The sequence below is a fragment of the Monodelphis domestica genome, chromosome 1, assembly GCF_027887165.1.
Source record: "Monodelphis domestica isolate mMonDom1 chromosome 1, mMonDom1.pri, whole genome shotgun sequence".
Lineage (NCBI taxonomy): Eukaryota > Metazoa > Chordata > Mammalia > Didelphimorphia > Didelphidae > Monodelphis > Monodelphis domestica.
The window spans coordinates 411492548-411517581 of NC_077227.1; the positions used below are offsets into that span (position 1 = coordinate 411492548).

At 39.0% G+C, this 25034-nt stretch overlaps 1 protein-coding gene across 1 annotated transcript in view; it reads right to left on the reverse strand.

Annotated features, from left to right (window-relative positions):
* Positions 1-12481: 12481 nt before the first annotated feature.
* LOC130457225 (signal-regulatory protein beta-1-like) overlaps positions 12482-25034 on the reverse strand; it is a 50665-nt gene continuing 38112 nt past the window's right edge. Inside the window, exons 3-5 of the mRNA XM_056816789.1 lie at positions 17701-18015; positions 12984-13109; positions 12482-12613 (exon numbers count right to left, since the gene is read on the reverse strand). Coding sequence (XP_056672767.1) covers positions 12564-12613; positions 12984-13109; positions 17701-18015 — 491 coding nt within the window. The 3' untranslated portion in view covers positions 12482-12563. The remainder of the gene's footprint in view (positions 12614-12983; positions 13110-17700; positions 18016-25034) is intronic.

Sequence of the window (25034 nt, forward strand, 5' to 3'; positions counted from 1 at the left end):
CTAGCATTCTAATCCACTGCAGACCTAGTGACCAAAGTCAGTTAGTCAATGAACACTATATGCCTACAATGTGCCAGGCACTGTGCTAAGTGCTGGGGATACAAAGAAATATAAAAGGAAGTTCCTGTCCTTAAGGTGCCAACAGTCTAATGAGGGAGAAAGTATGCAAACAACTATGAACAAACAGGATAAATCATAAATAATCCACAAAGGAAAGGTAGTAGAATTAGAAGAACATGAATACAGAAGCAGCTAGGTAGCACTGAAAAGAAAATTGCCTTTATTGCTTTCATATTATTGATCATAAACCAAGAGATCATATCCTTTAGGTAGGTAACTGTGACTATGATTTTTAGGAAAAGTTAAACCCAGTTAGTAAACTAACTGTGTATAAGATATCAATGATAGTAACAGGATATTAACCATAGTATTAAAAAGGAAGCAGTTTGAAGCATTAGAATATTATTGCAGCTCACTGAATTAAAAGCTTCTGTTGGGGGAATAAAAACTTCAGGTCTGTTTTGTAAAAATGGAGATTCGAACCCCAGACTTCAATCCCCAGAAGTCCTTGCTCTAGTTTCCGAGATGCCCTCTAATCTCACTGAGATTTCCACCTGGGTGAGATCAAAATTTCTATTTAACTGGCTGTAAAAGCCTACTGAGGCTCTTCCTACTTCTGCTTCCAAGCAGACGCATCTCTCATGATGTAAGTGAAATTGAAAGGGCCTTTCAGCCCTCCTAGGCATGTGCTTTCTTACTTGTATTTTCTTTAATTCTTAATCTTTAATAAACCTCTAAAAATATAATACATCTGGCAGAGAAACTAATTTTAACTGCGACAGTGTCATTTCTAGGGAAGTTGAAACTCCTGCACTGGGAAATGAGCGGTGCTCATTTGTATTGGTGAGGTCACAGGGAAACAACCTTGGCGTGTCCAGCTGTTGTTTGATCCTGTGAAGATTTAGACTCACTGCAGGCTCCCCGGACTATTATGGCCACTTTGACCTAACTCCAACCAGAGTTAGTTCTGGACTAGTAGTTATAAGATTAATAAAAATGTCTTCATAATGTATCTTATCTTAACCTTGATCTAGAATTTATTACTTCTTATCAAATGTTACCAAAACTTGTTATCAAATGTTACAACATGGTTGGGTTTTTTTTTTTTAACATACTCTGAACATTTTGTCTTGTTAATCACTTATACTAATGAACTGTCAAAACATCTAAAGGGAGTCTTTGCCACAGTTTGGACATGGTAAGGCCTCCAGCTTTAATTTCCACAGTTAAAGATGGATCTTCAACTCAGAATTATGGCCCAGAGATTTCTTTATTTCAGACAGCACAGTGGATAGAGTACCAGGCCTGGAGTCAGGAAGACCTGGGTTCAAATGTAGGCTCAAGCACTTGCTAGCTGTGGGACCCTGGGTAAGTCACTTAACCTCTGTTGTTTAGCCCTTGCCACTTTTCTGTCTGAGGACTGATACTAGGACAGAAGGTAAGGGCTTAACTCCACCTCTTAGACATCTCATCTCTAGTTCTAGCAATAATAAGAAATTTTAAAATCCTCATATTTCTTAAGTGATTTTAGTTTAGAAAGAACTTGGCTAAACCAGTTACTTTGATAGTTCTGTGTTATTAGCTAATGCTATTAAGGGCTAACCATTCCTTCTCTGTTTCCTTTGCTGGATCCTCATCTAGATGATGAGCTCCAACCATAAATGCCTCAAAGCATTCTGTCCTGGGTCCTTTTTTCCCCCACCTCTATAATTCTTCATTTGGTGATCTCATCTGATCCCAGGGTTCTAAATGTTATCTTCACTCTAATGATTCTCAGATCTTCCTATCTTGCCCCAATCCCTCTTGTAAAGGGTTAAATTTAGGGGTTGAGACTGAATATAATAATTATTGGTCACCAAGGATTTTATTTATAAAATCCTAAATGAAACACTCATGTCAGAATGGAGTGTATGGTGATTTAATTATAACAGGAGGAAGAAATTAAGAGAGGGAGAGAGAGAGAGAAAGAGAGAGAGGGAGAGAAGGAAAGGAGTTTGCTCAACTGCTCCGGCTCATCTTGAGCCAGAGGCAGGAATTCAAGGGTTTGGCCTGGGAGCCAAAGGGAAAGGGGAGTCAGTCCTTATCACTCACCCATGTGACCAATTGAAGGAAAGCTGTCTGAGGGGTTCCTTCAAGCTCAAGTTCTAGGATCGAACTGGCGTCTAGCCCTCTCCATAGGAAGTGACAAGAACTCCAGAGGCTGTTCTCTACATCACTTCCTGCGTCTCAATGTGCCAATGGTGGCTCAAGCTTGGCTAAGGACAGCCCAGGGGGCAGTCAGTTGTTTCTGATTTGTCATTTGCTAGCACATGCCCATGTAAATGTGGGTGTGCATATTCCTGGGTGCTAGACCATGCAAGATGGAGAGAATTTTAAAATCACATTCTGTTGACCTCAAATCTTGCTTCTCTAACTGCCTTTCAAATATCTCAAACTAGATGTCCAGTAGACATCTTAAACTCAATATGTCCAAAGGAGAACTTTTTATCTTTCCTTCTAAGCCCCCACTTCTTACCTCCCTATTACTCGAGAACAATGCCATATCAGTATCTCCCTCTCTGTCTCCTTCAGGATAAAATCTAAAATCTTCAAGACCCTTCATAACCTGCCTTCTCTCCAGACCTCACTAGTTTTCTTGTATCTTACCCCACTCCATGTGCTCTGTGATCCTATCACACTGGCCTCCTCAACATTCCTTTCACAAAACTCTCATCTCCCAACTCAGTATATTTTCACTGTCTCCTCCTCTACCACAGAATCTCTCTTCACTCTCTCTTCATCTCTGCCTCCTGGCTTCCTTCAGTCCTAATTTATATAAGAATTCTTCCCCAATTCCTCTTAATTCTAGTGCCTCTGTTGATTATTTCCTATTTATCTCACATACAGATTATTTTTATATATTTGTGTGCTTGTCCCTTTTAGATTAATGAGCTCTGGAAGGCAGAGTCCGTCTTTTGTCTTTATATTCTCAACACTTAGCACAGTGTTAGGCTGTTTGTCCTTTTTTCCCTTTGTTTGCTTATTTTTTAAACCCTTACCTTCCATTTGTGGGAAGGAAAGAGAGAGAAATGAGTTGAAATATAAGTAAGTAAAGTGTTTTTAAGGAGAAGTTCTAGACGCATTCCAGGAACCAAATGACAACGTATTCTGGAACTCAGAAGGAGGATTTGAGGAGTCACCAGCTGCTCCTGGGGGCTCTTTGCTTCTTGTCCCCAGAGCTGAGTGGAGAAAAAGGTATCTAATCTCTGTTGGTTCCTGCGGTGATAACAGCTACAGTGAATTTGAAGTGAAGTGTTCCTACCTGCTGAGAAGTACCTGCCTTACTAAGAAGATTAATCTTGAGAAGATCTGTGTAGCCTGATCTGATCCAAAGACAGTGTTGGTGAGGGCCGGTAGGTCAAATTCCAGCCTGGCCCAGCTGGGTTGAACTCAGCCATCCAGAGTTCAATCCTGATTATATTTGAAGGACTGTTTCATTTTATAAACCAACCTGGGAGGATTAATTAGATTCAGGTGTAGATAGCGAAATTTGGGGAATCTTAGCCAGATAGGCCAGGCCTTAGGGAGCATCTTCTGAACTTCCCTATTACTGTTGAGTTCACACCCTTCAGCTGGGCTCAAAATTTTATCTTAATCTCTTCCTCCTCACTCTTACCCCATAACCGGTTGGGCAATAATTTGCAAAATGTTATTTCTAGTTTCAAAATGTCTCTCAACACTGTCTCCACCTGAATCTAATTAATCCTTCCAGGTTGGTTTATAAAATGAAACAGTCCTTCAAATATAATCAGGATTGAACTCTTGATGGCTGAGTTCAACCCAGCTGGGCCAGGCTGGAGTTTGGCCTACAAGCCCACCAACCCCAACTCTTGAGTAGACCAGGCTTAATTACATGAACGATCTTCTTGATGACTCTTTTATAATAAGGAAAGGTACTCCTCAGCAGGTTACTGTAGATTTTATACCAGCAAGATTAGCAAGATCAGCAGGATCAATAGGATCAGCAGAGCTCAGTTACTTCTAGCCTCTCAGTTGTAGGGACCAGGAAGCAAGAGCCCCCAGCAGCTGTTGGTGCCCCTTCAAATCCCTCCTCTGAGTTCCAGAACCTGCTGTTATCAGGTCCTTGGCATGTGGCCAAGGCCTTCTTCTGCAAAACCTTTTTCTCACTTATATTTCAACCCATTTCTCTCTCTTTCCTTCCTACAGTTTCCTTTTCTGATTTCCTCCTGGGTTTCTGCCTGTTTCTGATAATTCATCCTACTGGAAATATGAATTGGACATCCTTGAGAAACCAAAATATTTACATGCTTTTGTTTGCTTCAAGTGAGCACAGTTATAAGGAATTAGCGATCTCAAATTGTACATTTCCTAGAACTTCTGTGTCCAGATTGATCCTACATCTGGGAGAATTCCAGGGTCTAGGACAATAGTGGTTTTTAAGTCTGCTTGGCAGATATTTTATTATTTTTTATGTACTGCATGCTAGTTATTATGTATGGATTCTATGCTAATAAGGAATGTTATATGGAGTGTCTCAGACTACATGTCTTATTTCTGTAGAAAGTTAATTCTGCTATGCCAATATCACAATGACTAATATTTACTGAAATATAGCTTATTCAAGAAAGTTGGTAGAGTTTTCAAACCAATGGGTAGGAGGCTCACAACTTTTAAAATTAAGTATGTCCAAAAATTCACCCACTTCATAAGCAAAAGTCAACTCTACCCCCATAAAAAGAGGCAGAGTTGACAGACAGAAGATAGCTGGCTCTCTGAGAACCACAAATAGTAAGACAGTGAGTCATGCAAAGACCACTGGGAGATCATGGAACTCCTCCTCAATGAGCGGCTGCCTATGGTAACTCATGGTTATGTAGCAAATGGAGCTCATCTACTTATACTACCTACTTCAAAGGTTGGTGAGGGGAAAGCACTTCATATGGCTTAAAGTACAATAGAAATATGAAAAGTTACCACAACTACTATTGTTGTAGGAGGTCTCTCACTAATGTTGAATAACTCAGAATTGCCCAGGAATAGAACTTTTGCTAAGAAAAATGCTATTATTTTAATTTAACTAAAAAAGAGTGTTAGCCAGACTATAACTCAAAAGGGAAGGGCTTTTTGTTTGTTTGTTTGTTTTTGTTTTTGTAGGAACACGGATCTTGTAGTTTGTGTGAAAGGTAGATTGGAAAAGGGATAGGAAGATATGGTAACAGAAAGGCCAAGCAGAAAGTGAGGAAGACTTGAACTAGATGTGGCCAGGTGAGAGAAAAAAGTCCCTCCTGTCCTTCTCCTACCCAGAAATTTAGGGTTGTCAGGCCTTGGCAACTGGTTGGATTCAGATGAGAGTGAAAGAGGGAAGAGTCAATGAAGACACAGAAGTCACAAACCTGGGTGACAGGAAGGATGATGGGGTCTCCCAAGACCCCTCTAAAATCCCATATGGGGAACTTGGGCCCAAGCCTGGGGACCTCATGAGAAGATGTGCATAATGGGTATGTATGAGGACAAATGGGACCAAAAACTCTGGAATGTGGTAGGTATTTGAGCAGTGGTCACAATAGAGCTCTTGGGCCCTGAAAAGAGAAAGATTGAGGAGCCATTACTTCTTCCTCAAGCCAAAATCTATTTTTTTGGACTTGAGGTAGACCCTAGGGACACGGAGTTTGAAGACAATTGCTCTACCATTACCCAAACTTTGTTTAAAAATAATCTCTTTTTGCCTCAGTTTCCTCAGCTTTAAAATGGGGTTATTATACCTATCTCACAGGGATGTTGTGCCAGGAAACCCTTTGTAAAAAGATGATGCACTACAAAAATGAGAACTATTATTCATTTATTAATCCCCTCAACAAACATTTGTTAAGTTCTTATTGTGATATGGCATGATTCCTGCTCTCTTGAAGCTTACAAACTTGCAGAAAACTGAGATAAAATGCTTCTTTTTTTATCTTCCATTTGAATAACTTAAGGAAATGAAATATGGCCCCTATGGAGTATGTATGGAAATGGGTGGACTTGGTAACTGGGAAGATGAAAAAAAAAGGGGGAAATGAAGGACTGAACAAGAGTGGTGGCACTATAAAAATGGAGACTTGAATCCAGGACTTTAATCCCCAGAAGTCCTGGCTCCACTTCCCCAGAATGCTTTGTAATCTCACTGAATTCTCACCTGGGCCAAGAGCAAATTATTATGTGAAGGGTCTCCTCCTAGGGCGGGGTCTCTTGTCTTTCCTGTTGCCGCTTCCAAGCAGAAGCATCTCTTTTCATAATGTAGGTGAAGTTGTCTAGGCCTCTCTGGGCCTAGACACATGCTTTCTTATTCTGTATTTTCTTTAATCCTTAACCTTTAATAAACCTCTAAAAATATAATACTTGCAGAGAGAAACTAATTTCTACCTGCCTCAGTTTCCTCAAACTTTTAACTATTACAGTTTGGCAACCACGAAGGGATAACAAAATACTCTCATTCTTCTGATTCTTTTCTTTATTGATCTTTAGTTCAGCCTTTAATAGCTACTGCCTAGAAAATATTTTTAAGCCACATTTCTATAAGATGCTTTTTTAGAAAACCATCTTGATCAGTTCCTGCCGGCAACCATAGCTTCGGACTTTCTTGATTCAATATTGATCACCTGGTCACAGCCCTTCTGGCCCAGCTACTGTTGCCTGTGCTCACCTGGTCCTGGCCTAGCCCACCCTGGCTGACCGCTCCAGCTCCAGGCCCTGCTTTCCTGTGTTCCCGCCTCCATTCCAGCCCAGTTTGCTGTTTGACCCAGATTTCAGCTCACCTGCCCACCCCGGCTGCCTGTTCCTGCTCCAGCTGCTGCTCCTGGTCTTTCTCTCTCACCTAGTCCCTGTTTGACCTAGACAGCAACCACCTGGTGACCTGCCTGCCCAACAAACTCTAGCCTTGGAGCAGATCGTTTATCACCCAGGACTAGCTGGTAAAAATCGGGGTATTGACCATGTGTGCGGATGGTAGGAGGGGAGAGAGACAAGAAGGAAAGAAGAAAGGTTTTTTCAAGCAGGAACTTAAAAACATGGCTATTTTACAAGGATATCTTTTAATTTCATTGATCCTTTTATTGACTTCATCTGTGTGTCAGGGAGGAGATTCAGCTCCCTACAACCATTTAGCTAACTATGAGGAGAAAACTCTGTGGCTCAGTGAACTGAGAGCCAGGCCTAGAAACGGGAGGTCCTGGGTTGGAATCTGGCCTCAGACACTTTATGGTGGGATGGCCCTGAGCAGATTGCTTGGACCCCATTGCTTAGCCCTTACCACTCTCCCTTCTGACAATAGACATCTAAATGGATAAAACACCCAAGGAACTTTAAAAAGCTAGAGGCTATATTTTAAGGCATTTCAGACTCCAATGTTTTATATAAATCTCTGTATTTCTATTGCATTTTGCTGTTTGCTTTGTTTAAGGTTTAACTTTGTGATTTTAAATTCATATATTACTACATTCAATATTATTATGTTACACTGAATCATTTTAATGTACTGAGTTTTGACTACTGTTAAATTCTCTTGTTTTCCCCCTGTAACCACATTGAACAAATATTGTTGTAATTAAGCCCATATATGAAAAAACAGCTTTTCTATTTTTGCTTTTGTAAATTGTCACATAGAGGATAGATGTACTTCATCAGAACTGGTTACAATTGTATAACAACCTTTGGAAAATTTAATGTGCTAAATATCTCAAATTGGTTTTAAGGGTTTTTTAAACATGATTTTTTGGAATTTTTTAAAACAATCTCTGGTCATTTTTGCCTGCCCTTACCACAAGGTAAGACCCATTCTAGTAGCTGAAGTGAAATACATTTTATAACCCCCAACCTTCCCGCATTTCTAAATATGTGAATGGAAGTTGGGCAGTTAATCTCAGGGCATTTGTATCCCTAAAAAGCCTCCAAAAAAGAAGCATCCCTCATTTATACTCTTCTGCTCACTACTTTACTTCCACCAGAAAGATATCTAGATTTCTTGATGATGTTCTAAACCCAACATGAGTTTTACTTTGTTTAAAAGTGTTTATTAACAAGGTTGAAAGATTTGCTATGATTGTAAAAACTTGTGACAAATATCCGTCGATTCATAGACTTTTAAAAATGCCATACAGCAACTTATGTGAAATATGATAGTGTGTTTGTTTGCTATTGTAATTAATTGGGCTATTGAGAATTTTGGGGCTATTGATATATACGTATTTGTAGTACTGTTCTTTAAAAATGAAAAATGTTACCTTGTTCAATTCATTTGCATTCACTCACAGTAGATCATGGCCAGGCATGAAGAGGAAATGGATCTCATTTTTGGTGAGAAAGTCTTGTATTCTATATTTATATTTTCTTAGATGACACAGTGTGTCAATGATTATAAGCTATATTTTTAAATTTTTAAAAACTCTTTTATTATTATATTTTTCTTGCATGTGCAATATACTATTTCAGTTTAAAAATTTTTTTCTCTCCTTTTTATATTTGAAGCACATGTCACCAGTATTAAGATTTCTTTAACTTTTTGATTTTTCAGTACTATAAGTTTAAGATACATTTGCTAATGCATGTCCCAAAAGCTTGTGACTATAAAAAAGATGCCACTAATTATTTTAAAAATTATGGGACTTTACTTAATGATTCTGTCTGATTCCAGGACAAGATATACACAAAAGAGCCATTGCACAGGGCCAAAGAAAACCCAATCCAGGATGGATTGATGCACTTCTGGGCCAATGCAAAGGTTTTGAACATAGTGTGAAGACTCGAGGTTACTGTGTTTAATATTGCTAGACATGGGCTTTCCTTGTGTCCACACTCACTCTGAAAATACTCACAGACAAGTATCCCCCAAACCTTGGCTCCTATAATCTGGTCCCCTTTTCTGCCTTTCATAGTGTGATACCTTTCTGTAGTCCTGGCTACTGACTGGGTAAATGCATCATTGCTTAGATCATTTTGATTGGGCCCTGATTCAAGGACCTGGTATAGATTTATTTTTCCTTTACTTGGATTTTTCTGATATCTTTTTAATTTCTCTTACCATATATTCTTACTCTTACCATATATGATTCATATACCTCATAACTCAGCAAAAAATGCATCCCTAAGTGATCACCCACAACACGGGGAAATGTAAAAAATATCATTATTTAAATTGCAAAGTTTAAATTCCTTTTGAGAAGAATTTTAGGTAAAGAAAGATGATACTTCCCTGAATCCAGAAACTGAACTGTTGGAGAAGACACCATGAAGAAGCCTCCAGACCACAGGCTGCACAAGAATGAACTTTGGGTGTAGTTGATTGAACATTTATTTGTATGTATGCTTTCATGCAAAAGGGGACTGCCCCCTAACTGGCTTTTTGTCAATGTATCCAGCAATTATTGGTTTTGTTCTTTTTTTTCTCTTATCCTCAAATTATTGTAATCCTTAAGTTGATTATGTTTTCATGATCCTTTTGGGGAAAAATTTCTTTTTTCCAAAAATGATCACATGGAGAAATGTAAAAATGGAGACTTGAATCCAGGAATTCAATCCCCAGAAGTCCTTGCTCCACTTCCCCAGAATGCTTTGTAATCTCACTGAATTCTCACCTGGGCCAGGAGCAAATTATTATTTAAAGGGTCTCTGCCTAGGGCGGGGTCTCTTATCTTTCCTGTTGCCACTTCCAAGCAGACGTATCTCTTTTCATAATGTAGGAGAGGTTGTCTAGGTGAGGTTGTCTAGGCCTCTCTGGGCCTGTGCTTTCTTATTCTGTATTTTTTTCAATCCTTAACCTTTAATAAACCTCCAAAAATATAGTACTCCTTGCAGAGAGAAACTAATTTCTACCTGCCTCAGTTTCCCCAAAATTTTAACTATTACAGCACCTGGTGAGAAGAGAATGATGATGAAATATTTCCCCTTTATATTGCACATGGAAGATGCTCAGAAATATGAGGCTTGCCTAGAACAAGCTAGGCTGCTATGAAGTAGGCTTCAGAGCTCCTTGGCACATATGGATGAACCATTCTAGATTGGTAGGGATAAGAGAAGGCAAGAGTATTACTGACCTCCAGAGATATTGGATCTACTTGGGTAGTAATATGATAGAAATGTGGACAGTTTATCTCATGTTGTCCCTACAGCACCCCAAACACCTTTTCCCCCTTTTCAAATTGTGACAAACAGAATGGCAAACTAGGGAAGGAATTATTAAACAGATATAGTTTAGAAAAGTATAGAATTAGAAATTTGACAGTAAAAAGATTTGATCAGTTAGCCAATCAATAGGCATTTTTAAGTACTTTATTCAAAGCACTTTGATAAATGTTGGGGAATCAAAGAAAGACAAAAAAAGTTCTTGCTTTTAAGGAGGTCACATTCTAATGAAAGAGACGACATGAAAATATACCCATATACCCAAATTTTAAATACACAAAAGAGATGGAAGGAAATCACAGCTGAGGAGAGTGGGAAGGCCTTCTGCATAAAGCCATATTTGAACTGTATCTTGATAGAAATCAGAGAAATTGAAGAGGGAGAAGATTTGACATGTGGGAGGCAGCTAGTGCAAAGGCATGGAGCTGGGAAATGGGGTGTCATGTGTGGGAAGCAGCAAGTATGCCGATATAAATGGATTTTAGAGAGTGCAAGTGGGAATACAGTATAAAAAGATGGAAAGGGATTAAGATGTCCCTACCCTTTGAACCAGATTACCTTGTTGCTTGTCATACACTTGAAGGGAGTTGGATAGAAGACCAAAATATTTATAACAGCTTTTATTTTTTGTAGTAGCAAAGGAAATAAAATAATAACCCCCTAAATTGTCATGCAGGAATGGAATGATATTTCTTTTTTAATTCAAAGATATTTTTTACTTTCCCAATTACATATAATAACAATTTTGAATATGTTCTACAAAATTATAAGATCCAAATTGTCTCCCTCCATCTCTTCCCTTCTTCTTCTTGGAGATGGTAAGCAATTTGATCTGGATTATACATGTATTAATATCATGCAAAACATACTTCCATATTGGTTATTGTTGTAAGACAATACTCATATAAAACCCAACCCCCCAAACAAAACCATAAATAAACTAGTGTGAAAAATAATACATGCTTTGATCTGCATCTGACTCCAACAATTCTTTCTCTGGAGGTGAATAGCATTCTTTGTCATAAATCCTTCAGAATCGTCCCAGATTACTGTATTGGTTGAAATAGCTAAGTCTTTTACAGTTGATCATAGTACAATATTGCTGTTACTGTGTACAATGTTCTCCTGGTTCTACTTCATTCTGTATCAGTTCATGTAGATCTTTCCAGCTTTTTCTGAAATTATCTTGCTCATCATTTTGTATAGCACAATAGTATAGTATTCCATCACCATCATATACCACGACTTGTTTGGTCATTTTCCCAATTGATGAACATTCCCTCAATTTCCAATTTTTTGCCACCACAAAAAAAGCTGCTATAAATATTTTTGTGTAAGTCCTTTCCTATTTTTTATTATCTCTTTGTTATACAGACCCAGTAGTTGTATTACAGGATCAAAAGGTATGCACAATTGTATAGTCCTTTGGGCATAGTCCAAATTGCCCTCCAGAATAGTTGGATCAGTCTACAACTCTACCATCAATGTATTAGTTTTCCAATTTTGCCCTATCCCCTTCAGTATTTTTCATTTTACTATCATATTGGCCAATCTGATAGGTGTGAGGTGGTATGCAATATTTCTGCAACATAAAAATCAAAGGACATGAAAAATACAGAGAAGCATGAAAAGACATAGGAATTAATCAGGCATACATGATGACTACAACAATATAATGGAAAGAACAATAATGAATTGAAAGTGAATACTGTGTAATTTTAATGTTCAAGCTTGGTCTTGAAGAGATGACATGAGAAAGCACCTCTTGCTGTATGGAATACTCCAAAAACTGCGAGAGCTGGTTTATATATATTCTACTGAATGGTTTTCTTTCTTTTTTTATTCTTTGTTTTAAAAAGATGGCTTTTTGGATAGAGAAGAGGAGGGAAATTATACTGAGAAATAAAACTGATGTAAAAATAAAAGATATTCATTTTTTAATGACTGAAAGAGAATGAACGATGACCATTCTAAGAATCCTGTAAGTATCTATACAAAATAACCATGAGGATTCTGGAACTTGGTGATCCTCTCTTTTGCTAATGGGAAATACATAGTAGTAGAAGCTTCAAGAATCAAGGTTCAGGGGTCCCTTCTCTCCTGCCTTAGTATTTGGGTTAATGTTAGGAGAATATGCCCAGTCCGCTATCTGCCCCATTCTTCTTCAGGTACAGCTCTTGAGGTCAGAGGCTGCCAGAGGAGAGCTTAGGGTCATGTGTTTTACAAAGAAGAGAAGGCATCTGAAAACTGCAGAAGGGTTTGTGGAGTAGAGTGTGGGGTGGAGGATGCTTTGTCCTGGGTTTCCAATCCTAGGCCAGCACCTGGCTGAAGGCAGGAGGACAGCAAAGCTAGGGAGCTGGAGCTGAGAAGTGTGGGACTGGGAGGACAGTCTTTGAAACTGTAAAAGGAAATAGAAAATAGAGATAAAATAGCTTCTCCTTTGACTTTATATTTCCAACCCCTTCCCCACCAATTAGGCATCTCTACTCCAACCTGCTCTTTTTATCCCCTATCCCTCCACTAAAATATCCCTGCTGAGAATTAGGAGTTACTATGAAGATCTCAGGAGACTTCTGGGCAATCTAGTCTATTTGGAGCAAAGTGTGGCTCAGTGGGGTCCCCTCTAGCTGCTGCTTTGAAACTGAAATCCCCAAACCACAATGGTGAGGCATAGTTTGTTGCTTCCTTTTATTGGTGGTGGTTAGGGTCTGGGGCCTTCTGCTCTCAGTTCCCATTTATTTAATTACAGGTCAGAAACCCCATCTTACCTCTTATTTTTTGTTGTCTATACATATAAAGGCAGGCTATAATGAGCAACAATAGCACTTTCAGTCCCAGGAGGAAAATCACAAAGAATAGGCCAGAAAAGTCTTGTCTTGGTAGTACTCTTTGGTCTGAAAGTCAAAGGGACAAAAACTATTGTCATATAAGAACTGGGAAGTGGGTGGGATATGTAAGCAACTGATGGCAGATAGTCTTTAGATATCCACTTTCTGAGGTTACTTGTGCCTAGACCAGTTCCTGGATTCTCAGCTATTCTGCTTCCAGTGGGGTTTGATCCTTACCCTGGGACCCTTCTAGAGTTATCTTAAGGTCAATAAATCAGTAATCAATAAGTAAATTAACGTTTATTAGCACCTTCTATGTGCCAGGCACTGTGCTAAGTCCAGTGTGGAAAGGAAAACTAAAGCAAGTTCTGGACTTTCTGCTACTGAGTTGGAACAAACAGCAGTCAGAGTGTTAGAGAGAAGATATTGACAAGACTGACAGTTGGTGGGGGAAGGGAAACTGGTAGTAGCAGTTGGTCTTGGGAATAGGACTTCTCCTGGCCCTGGAGGTAGAAGGAGCTCTCTTCCTGTCCCTGGATAGAAGTGTCTCTATTCCTGAATTTCCCCTGTCCCTGGATAGAAGTGCCTCTATTCCTGAATTTCCAAACTGTGTGATTGTGTTTAGCTGACAAAAGGACTTAAGGGAAGCAGTTTGGACTGTAAGGCTGGTCTTTAGGGGCATCAGCTTGAAGAGACAGGCCCATCCAGCTCTGAAGATCAGAACTTTATTCCTCTTGCTACCTACTGCTAAAGTCTTTGAACTGAGAAAGCTAGCATTAGAATAGACAGGAATAAAGGAAACCCTCCCACCAGCCTGTGAGGCCTGGCTTCAGCTCAAAAGCTGAGAGAGACTCAAACCTCATCTAGGGAAATCCTTCTTCCCTTTTTCCCGATACCTCCCCAATCCAAACTTGTTATTAAAATTTATCTTTATTTGAATATCACAGTCAGATAAGAGGACTAACATTTCAGGGGACATAGAGGGAGCTGAACCTCAGGACAGCCAGTCAACTATAAACAGTCCTTATTGGACCCCTGCTGGATGACTAAGTCTGGGGGGAGGCTTGTCCTTCAGAAGGGTCTGTGCTTTCCTGCTCTAGGGTATTTGCAACATCATTCTATAGAGAAGACATCTCCTCAGGCTATCATAAGTGGCCCATTTCTCAGGAACCCCATTTTTCAAAAATAGCCTCTTAGCAGGGGGCATCTCTCTCCTTTTACCTCATTGGCAGCCATATTCCCTCTCTCCCTTCAACAAACGTATTCCCTGCTACAAAATCTTCAGTATCCCCTGTTCTTCAATCCCACCCCATTTCCCTATAAATATTACACCAGGGATTGGGCAAATACTACAGAGAACTGCCCTCATCCTGTTACTTATGTGATCCTATTGGACTAGAGCCTATTCTTAGAAAGAATGAAGGTGATAGTCTCTGATGTTGTTCAAACTCAGAGAATAAAAGAAGATCCCAGCTCTGTTACTTATCACTAAGATCACCATGGGAAAGTCACTCATGCTCCCATAGCCTCACTTCTTTCATCTATGTAGCATCAAGGGTTACTGCCTCCATCCTCCCCTAATTCACATAGGTCATCAAATGACAAATTACCCAATGAGCCTTGATATGCTATATACTATATACAGAATAGTAAGAAATGTAGCAATAGAACATTTCCCCCAATGCCTTTCAGTTGGAGAATGGCTGAACAAATCGTGGTAATTGTTGGTGATGGAATACTATTGTGCTCAGAGGAATAATAAAGTGGAGGAATTCCATGGGAACTGGAACAACCTCCAGGAACTGATGCAGAGTGAGAGGAGCAGAACCAGGAGAACATTGTACACAGAGACTGATACACTGTGGCACAATCAAATATAATGTGAATCTTAAAACTGCTCAGATTCTACCTTAGAAGATTTGATTAAGCTATTCCCCATTTTTAACAATGGAGGTACTTGATCAGGAATGTATTGAGAACTTTTAAAATTACTCCACCCTACTCAGACAGTGCCTTAGAGGAAGATAAAGTTGCAAACTCCTGATTGAACAATGAAAAGTCCCTAACTCATATCTTATAGTAAAGCTAGAACCTTAAGCTAGGTCTATTTTTAGATCTAAAACAAAAAGGTGCTCAGTACCTATAAAGGTTAAATTAGTACATAAAAGGTCAAGCAACTTACAAAAGGCAAGCCTAACAAAAGAGGTGTGAAGTACTCAGTAGATTTAATCTAGCCAGAGAAGGTGAGAACAAAAGAAGATGAGAACTAAGAATGGACAGTCCTGGGAAAAAGCATCTGCTGTGATTAGTAGATGTGAAAATTTAGGGGGGGGTGACATAAGAGAAAATTTCTTTAAAAGGGACTTATTGAATTTGAGTTAGTTGGAATTAGTAGTTGGAGTTGGAGTTAGTTTTTGGATTGGAAATTAGTTGGATTTGGAGTTCGGCAGTTTGGAGCTTGCTTGAAGATGATCTTGTGGTGAGTGATAAAGTCTGACTCACTCTCCTTTAGGCCAAATGGCCTAGGCCCTTTCTACTATTTTCTCTTTCTCTCTCTCTCTCCTTCCCTTAATTCCTTCATTTATATTAATTAAAATCTCCATAAAACCCAGCTGACTTGGGTATTTTCATATTTGGGAATTTTCCCATGGTGATCACTTAATTTTAGATTTTAAATCAAGACACTAGAAATTATCTTTACAGCTTGGCTGAAACCTTTACAGTTTTGGCAATTCACAGTCTTGAAAAACCACATTTTCACAGTTACAATAATGGACTTCTATGCTAGTAGCAATGCAATGATCAGGGACAATTCTGAGGGATTTATGAGAAAGAACACTATCCACATCCAGAGGAAGAACTGTGGGAGTAGAAACAAAGAAGAAAAATAATTGCTTGATCTCATTGGTTGAGGGGGATATGATTGAGGATGTAGATTCTAAATGATCGCCCTAGTGAAAATACTAATAATATGGAAATAGGTTTTATACATGTAGAACCCAATAGAGTTTTTCACTGGCTACAGGAGGGGGGTGAGGGGAATGCAGGGAAAGAACATGAATCTTGTAACCACGGAAAAATATTCTTAATTAATTAATAATTAAAATTTTTCAATAAAAAAGAACATATTCCCTATAATCCTGGGGCCCATTCTCCTACAGATACTCATGCCATTAGTGAGAAGAGTTGATAGCCTTAAGGAAAATGAATGACTAGGACATATATAGAACATAAAAATATAAAATTTATATCAAGGTAAATGTGGAGGGACACACACATATAGAACACACAAGGCCAGAGCTCCTATATGGTGGAACAACCCTTATCCACCCTGTCACAGGGTTGCCAATGTTTTATGAAACTATTGCTGAGTTGCTTCAATGGGACTGCTTCGCATCCATCTGGTATGACATTCAGTCTCTGCTGGGTAAGTGGGCAGAGTACACAGTCCCTATTGGGCATTTTTCACTGCTGTGCATGTGTGCTGGTAGGTGATGCTATGTTCAGCCTGTTTTCACTTTTTGCATAATTCCATCACTCAGTTATGAGGGAGCAGGGCCCTAGCTGGGTAAGAATCGAAGTGCAGACCAGGAGGACAGTGACCAAAGCTCTCACTGGATCACACCACATTAGAACCACTGAAAACCTCCAGGCATCCAGATTGAGCTTTGGGAGATAGGTAGTGAAGGCATGCCCTGTTTTACTGATGTGGAAACAATCTCAGAAAGTTTAAATGTCTTGCCCCAGATCAAATAGTTGGAAATAGCAAAACTTGACTCCAACCTTCTGATTCTCCTTTCTCGTTAGGATATATTTGTCTTCCTCATTGTCCTCCACCCGCCTAGGTATCCTGAGAACAGAGGCCTCAGTGGCATGTAGACCCTCTGCTGAGACAGTGTCTGCTGCTGAATTGGGAAGTAACTTCAGGGTGTCATGATAGGATCATTAATCTTGGGATCATAAGGCCTGGGTTTGAGCTCTACCTCTAAAACTTATAAGGACTTCAAGTACATCACTTAAAAAAAAGCTTACTTTTTGTCTTTAAATTGCTATTAAGTACCAGTTTCAAGGCAGAATAGCAATAAGAGCTAGGTAATTGGGATTAAGTGACTTGTTCTGGGTCACACAGTGAGGGAGTGGTCTGAGATAAAACTTGAACCCAGGACTTCCTGTCTCCAGGCCCGACTCTATCCATTGAGCCATCTAGCTGCTCCAAAAGAAGCCATTTTCAGCTCGTTACTTTCAGTCTCTTCATCTGTAGAATGGGGACTATTAGATCTTACAAAGCCCCCTGAGCTGTTATCTTTATTATTTAAAGCACAATCTCCAGGAGGCAGGAATAGGGATGCAGAGAGCAGAGGAAATAGATATATGGGAAATCAGTTCCCAGGACTGAACCTTGGAGGATTATCCTTGAGTCTCACAGTTAATAGCGAAGGGTCAACCTCCTGAGTTAAGCCAATCAGTCGATGAACATTCATTAAATCCCTGCTATGTACTGGGCAGTATGAAAAGAGCTGAGGATGCAAAGGAAGGCTGAAGACAGTCTCTGCTCCCAAGGACCATGGTATAAGGAGGGTCCAGCCTATAATGCAGAACCAATTAGGGAAAACAGGGTAGGAAGTAGGGAATGTGCCTGGAGCAGAGGTTCACCTACCTGGGATAAAGGTTGACAAATTCATTTTTCCTTGAAGAGGAGACTGTAATGTTTGGTGATCCACTTCACAGATGACCTCAGAGTGGATGTCACTGGCTTCCAGTTTCACCTGCGCAACGCTGGTAACATTGTAGGAGGTACTATCACCCTCAGGGAGAATCTTGATCCAGTAGGTGGAAATCTCATTCTTATTTTTAAACCATTTCAGTCTGATGTCTTTGGGAGAAAAGCCGTGTGAATTACAGGTGAAATTCTCCATCTGCTTAATGTTTATTCTTTCCCAGGGGCCCAACACCATGGGTTGAGAAGGTTTGGCTGGACATAGAAAACAATAAATACACTGAAATAAAAATCCTAAATAAATTAAAAAAAATCATCACCAATGCCCCGTGTCTTAGCTGCTTCCTCTTAATGGCTTCATCTTAATATTCAATCAGTTTTAGAAAAAAGTTTTTAAAAAACTATAAATACAGTAGAAAATGGCAAGAATGTGAGTCTACCAGTATCATAAACTTCACTTACTTACAGTACTTCTTTCATGAGTGTGTCAGGGAAAGGAAAATATGGTTAGGTCTCCTCAGACCTACAATGGTACTTCCTATAGCCTATTCAGCTAAAAACTAGTGGAAGAACACTGACTCTGGAGTTAGAAGAACTGGGTTCAAATCCTCTATTGGATGTTTACTACTCACATGACCTTGTGAGTCATCCAACCCATCTTGGCCTCAGTTTTCTTATCTATAAAATGAAGGGCTATTCTCTCACTAGACTTCCTGGAAAAGTTGTTTATATCTATAGATATCACTTCTCTATATTGCTTATGCCCCAAAGAGATCAAAGAAAGGAAAAAGCACCCTAAATAAGGATTGCTAGTCTTTTTGTGGTAGCAAAGAACTGGAGAATAAGGGTATTTAGCAGTTGGGAAATTAGAATAAACAATAAATTTTTATGTTGTTAGAAATGATAAAGGATCAGTTAGGGAATGGTTGAATGAACTGTGGTATATCTGAAATTCATTTGTGTGTGTATGTTTTAATTATAAAGATATTTTATTTTACCAATTACATGTAATAAATTTCTATATTAGTTTTCTGAAGTTATGATGCAAATTCTCTCTCTCCCCTCTTTCCCTCCCTTCTTCTAGAGCTGACAAGCAATTTGTTCTGGGTTATACCCATATTATCATGTAAAATATATTTCCATATTGATTATTTTTGTAAGAGAATAATCTTATAAAACCCAAACCCAAATAAACTAAAGTGAAAAATCATATACTTTGATCTGCATTCCAACTTCAATAGTATTTTCTCTGGAATTGGATAGCATTCTTTGTCATAAGCCCCTCAGAATTATCCTGGATCATTTTATTGCCGAGCATAGCTATGTACAATGTTCCTGCTTATGAAATACATGATTTAAAAAAGAGCCTAGACATCATATTTCAAGAAATTATCAGGCAAAACTGCCCCATTGTCTTAAATCCAAAGGGCAAAAATAGAAATCAAAAGAATTCACTGATCTCCTAAAAATATTCCAAAATGAAAATTCCCAGGAGTATTATAACCAAATTCCAAAGTTCCCCATTCAAGAAGAAAATATTATAAATAGCTAGAAAGAAACTACTCAAATACCATGGAATCACAGTCAGGATCACTCAATACTTAGCAGCTTCCACATTAAAATAGTGGAGAATTTGGAATATAATATTCAGGAGGGCAAAAGAGCTAGAATTATAGCTAAGTATAATCTACCCAGAAAAACTGAGTGTAATCCTTTGGGCTGGGGGTGGGAGGTGTGGGGATATGGGGGAGGGGAGAGAATAGATATTTAATGAAATAGAGGACTCTCAAACCTTCTTGATGAAAAAACCAGAACTGAATAAAAATAACTTGACATTTAAACACAGGAAAAGCATAAAAAAGTAAGCATGAATGAAAAATCATAAGGGACTCAATAAAGTCAGATAGTTCACATTTCTCTATGGGAAGATGATACATGTAATTCGGAAGAACTTTATTATTATTAAGAAAGCTAAAAGGATTCTACATAGAAAGAGGGCATGGATATTAGTCAATTATGTTGGGATGATGTTAAAAAAATTAAGGGATGATAAAAAAAAGGATGGACTGGAAGAATGGGGAAGGGAGACGAAAAATGGGAAAAAATCTTATATAAAAGAGTACATAACGAAGAGCTTATACAATGGAGGGAAAATGGTACGGGGTAGGCAATGCTTGAACTTCACTTTCATCTAAATTGGTTCAAAGATTATACACACACATATTCAATTGGGTAATTGTAATGAATAGTAATAAATCTTATGAAATGTAAGAGTTAAATTTAATGGTTGGACAATAATTTTATGAAATTATGTGGTTGTCAGTATTTATTATATCTTGAGTCAGAAATTTATTTACAAATATTTACAAAATAGAGAGGAAATAGTAAAGTAGAGAAATGTGAAGGGGATAGAGGATATCCTATCTTAATCCAGGCAGAGATTAATTAGCTCTCAACCAGTTAGGCTGGTTGACAAGTGGTGAGTAACCACTTGGCCTCCTCCAAGACAGAAGCTAGTCTCTTGGAAAACTAGGAAGGTAGCCAGCCTTTCACTCACCCAATGAAGTAGTTCAGGAGTCAAAGTTGAAACTAAGCTCCAAGCCCACAATCTAAGCCACAGTCTCCAGCAAAGCTCCCTCGAAGACACTCCCCAGTCAGAAGACTATCTCCAGAAAACAATCTCTTCACACTATTTTCTTAAGGTCAATCTGCTCTGAGGGCGTTTGGGATTGCTTTTATGGTGACTTCTTGTCTCCTCCCCTCTTCACAGGGGCCAATCACAGTTTCCAAATTGTCTAGCACTGTCCAGGGGGCAGTGTGTGTGGGATCAACTTCTCACCTTCTGTAGATCAATTTCTAATAAAAAAAGGTTCAGTTTCCTGACTGAACAGTTTCTGAGGGTGTGAACTCTTGTTTAAACTCTTTTTAAAAAAAATTGACATTATTTTATTTGGTCATTTCCGAGCATTATTCATTGGATACAAAGATCATTTCCCTCCCCCCACCCCCATCCCATAGCCAACACCCGATTCCACTGGGTATCATATGTAATCTTGATTCGAAACCATTTCCATGTTGTTGGTATTTGCATTAGAGCATTCAGTTAGAGTCTCTTCTCGGTCATGTCCCCTCAACCCCTGTAGTCAAGCAGTTGTTTTTCCTCGGTGTTTTTACTCCCACAGTTTGTCCTCTGCTTGTGGATAGTGTTTTTTTTTCCTCCTAGATCCCTGCAGAATGTTCAGGGACATTACATTGCCACTAATGGAGAAGTCCATTACGTTCGATTGTACCACAGTGTGTCAGTCTCTGTGTACAATGTTCTCCTGGGTCTGCTCTTTTCACTCTGCATCAATTCCAGGAGGTCATTCCAGTCTCCATGGAATTCCTCCACTTTATTATTCCTTTTAGCACAAGAGTATTCCATCACCAACATATACCACAATTTGTTCAACCATTCTCCAATTGAAGGGCATCGCCTCATTTTCCATTTTTTGCCACCACAAAGAGTGCAGCTATGAATATTCTTGTACATGTCTTTTTCCTTATTATCTCTTTGGGGTACAAATCCAGCAGTGCTATATCTGGATCAAAGGGCAGACAGTCTTTTATTGCCCTTTGGGTATAGTTCCAAATTGCCCTCCAGAATGGTTGGATCAGTTCACAACCCCACCAGCAGTGAATTAGTGTCCCTACTTTGCCACATCCCCTCCAGTCTTGTTTAAACTCTTAAAAGAATTCAAAAGTTTCTGATTGAGTTAAAAAAAGGGTGGAGTTCACCAAGTATCTTTCTGGCTTCTCATCTAGCACTAAGTAGGGTGTTCAGTCTTTGGTTGATTAAATTTTAAAGGTAAACAAAGGAGAGTTAATCCTGTTTTCAGTATAGTGAGGTACTAAGTAGGGGTACTTAAGTTAATATAACAAAGAATTCCCTTTCACACAAACAAGGAAACAATAGGGGAAGGGAATAAGAGAAAAGGAAAAGTGAAAAAATGATCTTAGATAAAAGAAGGCAGTAGTCAGGAGTAGAGAACTTAGAGGAGAGACAGAATAAAATGAGAGAGAAAAGGATGAACAGAAGATAATAGGATAGAGAGAAATACACAGTTTGTGATAATCATGAGTGTGAATGGGATGAACTTATTCATAAAATAGAAATGGATAGCAGAAAGGATTGGAAACCAGAATCCAATAATAGGTTGTTTGTAAGAGACACCATTGAAATAAACAGACACATAAAGTTAAAATGAGGGACTGAGAAGACTTTATTATGCTTCAATGGAAGTAAAGAGACAGGAGTAGCAATTGTGAGCTCAGACAAAGCAAATGCAAAAATAGACCTAATTAAAAGAAATAAAAGGGAAACCATCTCTTGTTAAAAGACACCATTGGCAATGAAGAAATATCAATACAAAACATATATGCATTAATTGAAATAGCATTCAAATTCTTAAAAGAAAAATTGAATTATAGGAGGAAATAGACAGTAAAACTATACTTGTGGGGAACCTCAACTTTCCTCTTTCAGAACTAGATAAATTTAACCACAAAATAAACAAGAAAGAAGCCAAGGGGATGTCTAGAATCTTAGAAGATAGATATGACACACCTCTGGGGAAAATTAAATAAGAATAAAAAGGATGATGACTTTATTCCATACGTAGCATCTTCACAAAAATTGACCACATATTAGGGCATAAAAACCTCATGATAAAAGGAAGAAAAACAGAAATATGAAACACCTTTTTTAGACCAGAATGCAATAAAAATTACATTAAATAAAGGACTATGGAACTGTATATAAAAAATTAATTGGAAGGGCAGCTAGGTGGCACAGTGGGCAGAGCTCCAGGCCTGGAGTTGGGGGAAACTGGATTCAAATTTGACCTGAGACACCTCCTAGCTGTATGATCCTGGACAAATCACTTAACCCCATTTGCTTAGCCTTTTTCTTTCTGTCTTTGAATTGTTACTAATTAAGAAAGTCAGAGTTTTAAAAAATTAATTGGAAAATAGTCTAAACCTAAAGAAAAAGTAGATCAAAGAATAAATCATAGAAACAACCAATAATTTCATTAAAGAAAATAGCAACAATGAGATAAAATTTGTGGGCTTCAGCCAAAGCAGTACTTCAGAAAAAAATGTATGACTTTAAAAAAATATATCAACAAAAGAGAGAAAGAACAGATAATTAAATTAGACATGCAACTAAAGGGGAAAAAAGCTAGAAAAAGAACAAATTAAAATTCGCAAATAGTCACCAAAATTGAAATCCTAAAAATCAAAGGAGAAATTAATAAAATTGAAAGTAAAAAACAAAACAAAACTCTAAACTCATAAGTAAAACTGGAAGTCAGTTTTATGAAAAAATAACAACAAACAAATACTGTCTGTGACCCTAGGCCAAATCATTTAATTCCTCAGTGCCCAAGAGTATGTGTCAGGGAGTAAGGTTAGACTAGGCCAGTGATGGTAAACCTATGGCACACATACCAAAGATAGCATGCAGACTACTCCCTGTGTGCATGTGTGCCACCCCCCTCCAATTATTGTTACTAGAAAGGCAGAGGGACTGCCCTCTCCATCAAGCCTGACAACATTTTTTCACATCACCAGACCCTCTGCCCAGCATCCCAATGGGAGCACTTCCTTCCTCCCCTCTCTGGGGTAAGGTGAGCAACTTATAAGTGGCAGAGCTAGAAGGGAGAAGAGAGCTCAGGCCTTCCCCTCTCTACATTCACTGAGGACATTCCTTATTTCACCCATTCCTCTGTCTAGCAGTCCAATGGGAGAGCTTTCTCTTTCCCCTGTGTGGGGTAAGGAGAGGGCAGGGTGTGCCTGGCCCTTGGGGGCGGGGGGCAGGCACAACACTTGGTCTCTGGTGGGGTGGGGACACGGTCTCTAAAAGGTTCACCATCACTTGATGAGGGGCTAGGTTATAAAGGGTTTTGAGTGCCAAGTGTATCTAACTTTTCTTTGTGTCCATCTTTTCTTTAGGGCTATTGTTAGCCATTATAATTGCAAAGAGTTCAGTCTGACTTTTTGTTGTTCTTTTTCCCATTTACATAGTTTTATAGCACTGCCCATGTTTTTCATTTGATTTTTACTTTCTTTGCATCACTTCATATGTCATAATATGCCTCTCTATAGTCATAATGTTCATCCTTTCTAAAGGCACATTGATAGTCCACCTGGGGACAGGGGTCCCCAAACTTTTTACACAGGGGGCCAGTTCACTGTCCCTCAAACCGTTGGAAGGCCAGACTATTAAAAAAACCCCAACTATGAACAAATCCCTATTCACTCTGCACATATCTTATTTTAAAGTAAAAAAACAAAACAGGAACAAATATCACTAACTGATGCCTATATACAGTACTGAAGGCAGTGCTGGGCCTGTGACACTGTATACGCTGTCTAGGATAATGGAGGCTGCAGCGCTGGTTGTGATGGGCCTGTCACACCTTGCACAGGCCCATCACTGCCACCACTATAGCGGGCAGCAGTATACACAGTGCAGAATCCCCTCCCCCAGATTGCCACTCACCATGCTGACATCTTCCATTGTGCAGCCACACAATCCTTTGTGAGGTGCCTTGTTCTCATTCAGTTACTCTCAGAACAAGGCACCATGCGAAGGATTATGTCACTGGAAGTAGTACTGTATGTGAGTGCCATTGTGCTTTGTGGTGCTGCCACATATAGTACTATAGGAGCACAGAATGTAGATGCATCCTGTGCTCCTCTCACTGACCACCAAGAAAGAGATACCCCTTCCGGAAGTGAGGTGGAGACTGGATAAATGGTCTCAAGGTCATGGGCCATAGTTTGGGGACCCCTGGTCCACTACTTCCATGTACTATAGCTTATTTAATGATTATAGGCATCTCCTTTGGTTCCAGTTCTTGGCTATTTTAAGAAGAGTTATTTTTTATTTGTTTATTTTTTAAACCCTTACTTTCCATCTTAGGATCAATACTGGGTATTGGTTCCAAGGCAGAAGAGTGTTAAGGACTAGGCAATGGGAGTTAAGTGACTAGTCCAGGGTCACGCAACTAGGAAGTGTCTGAGGTCACATTTGAACACAGGACCTCCCATCTCTGGGTCTATCTCTTAATTCACTGAGTCACACCAGCTGCCCCCTCTAAGAAGAGTTATAATAAATGCCTTGGTGGATATGGCATTTTCCCTTCTATCTTTGACCTCCTTGAAGTATAAGCCTAGCAGTGGCATCTTTGGGTCAAAGGCTATTGACATTATAATCACTTTACTCATAT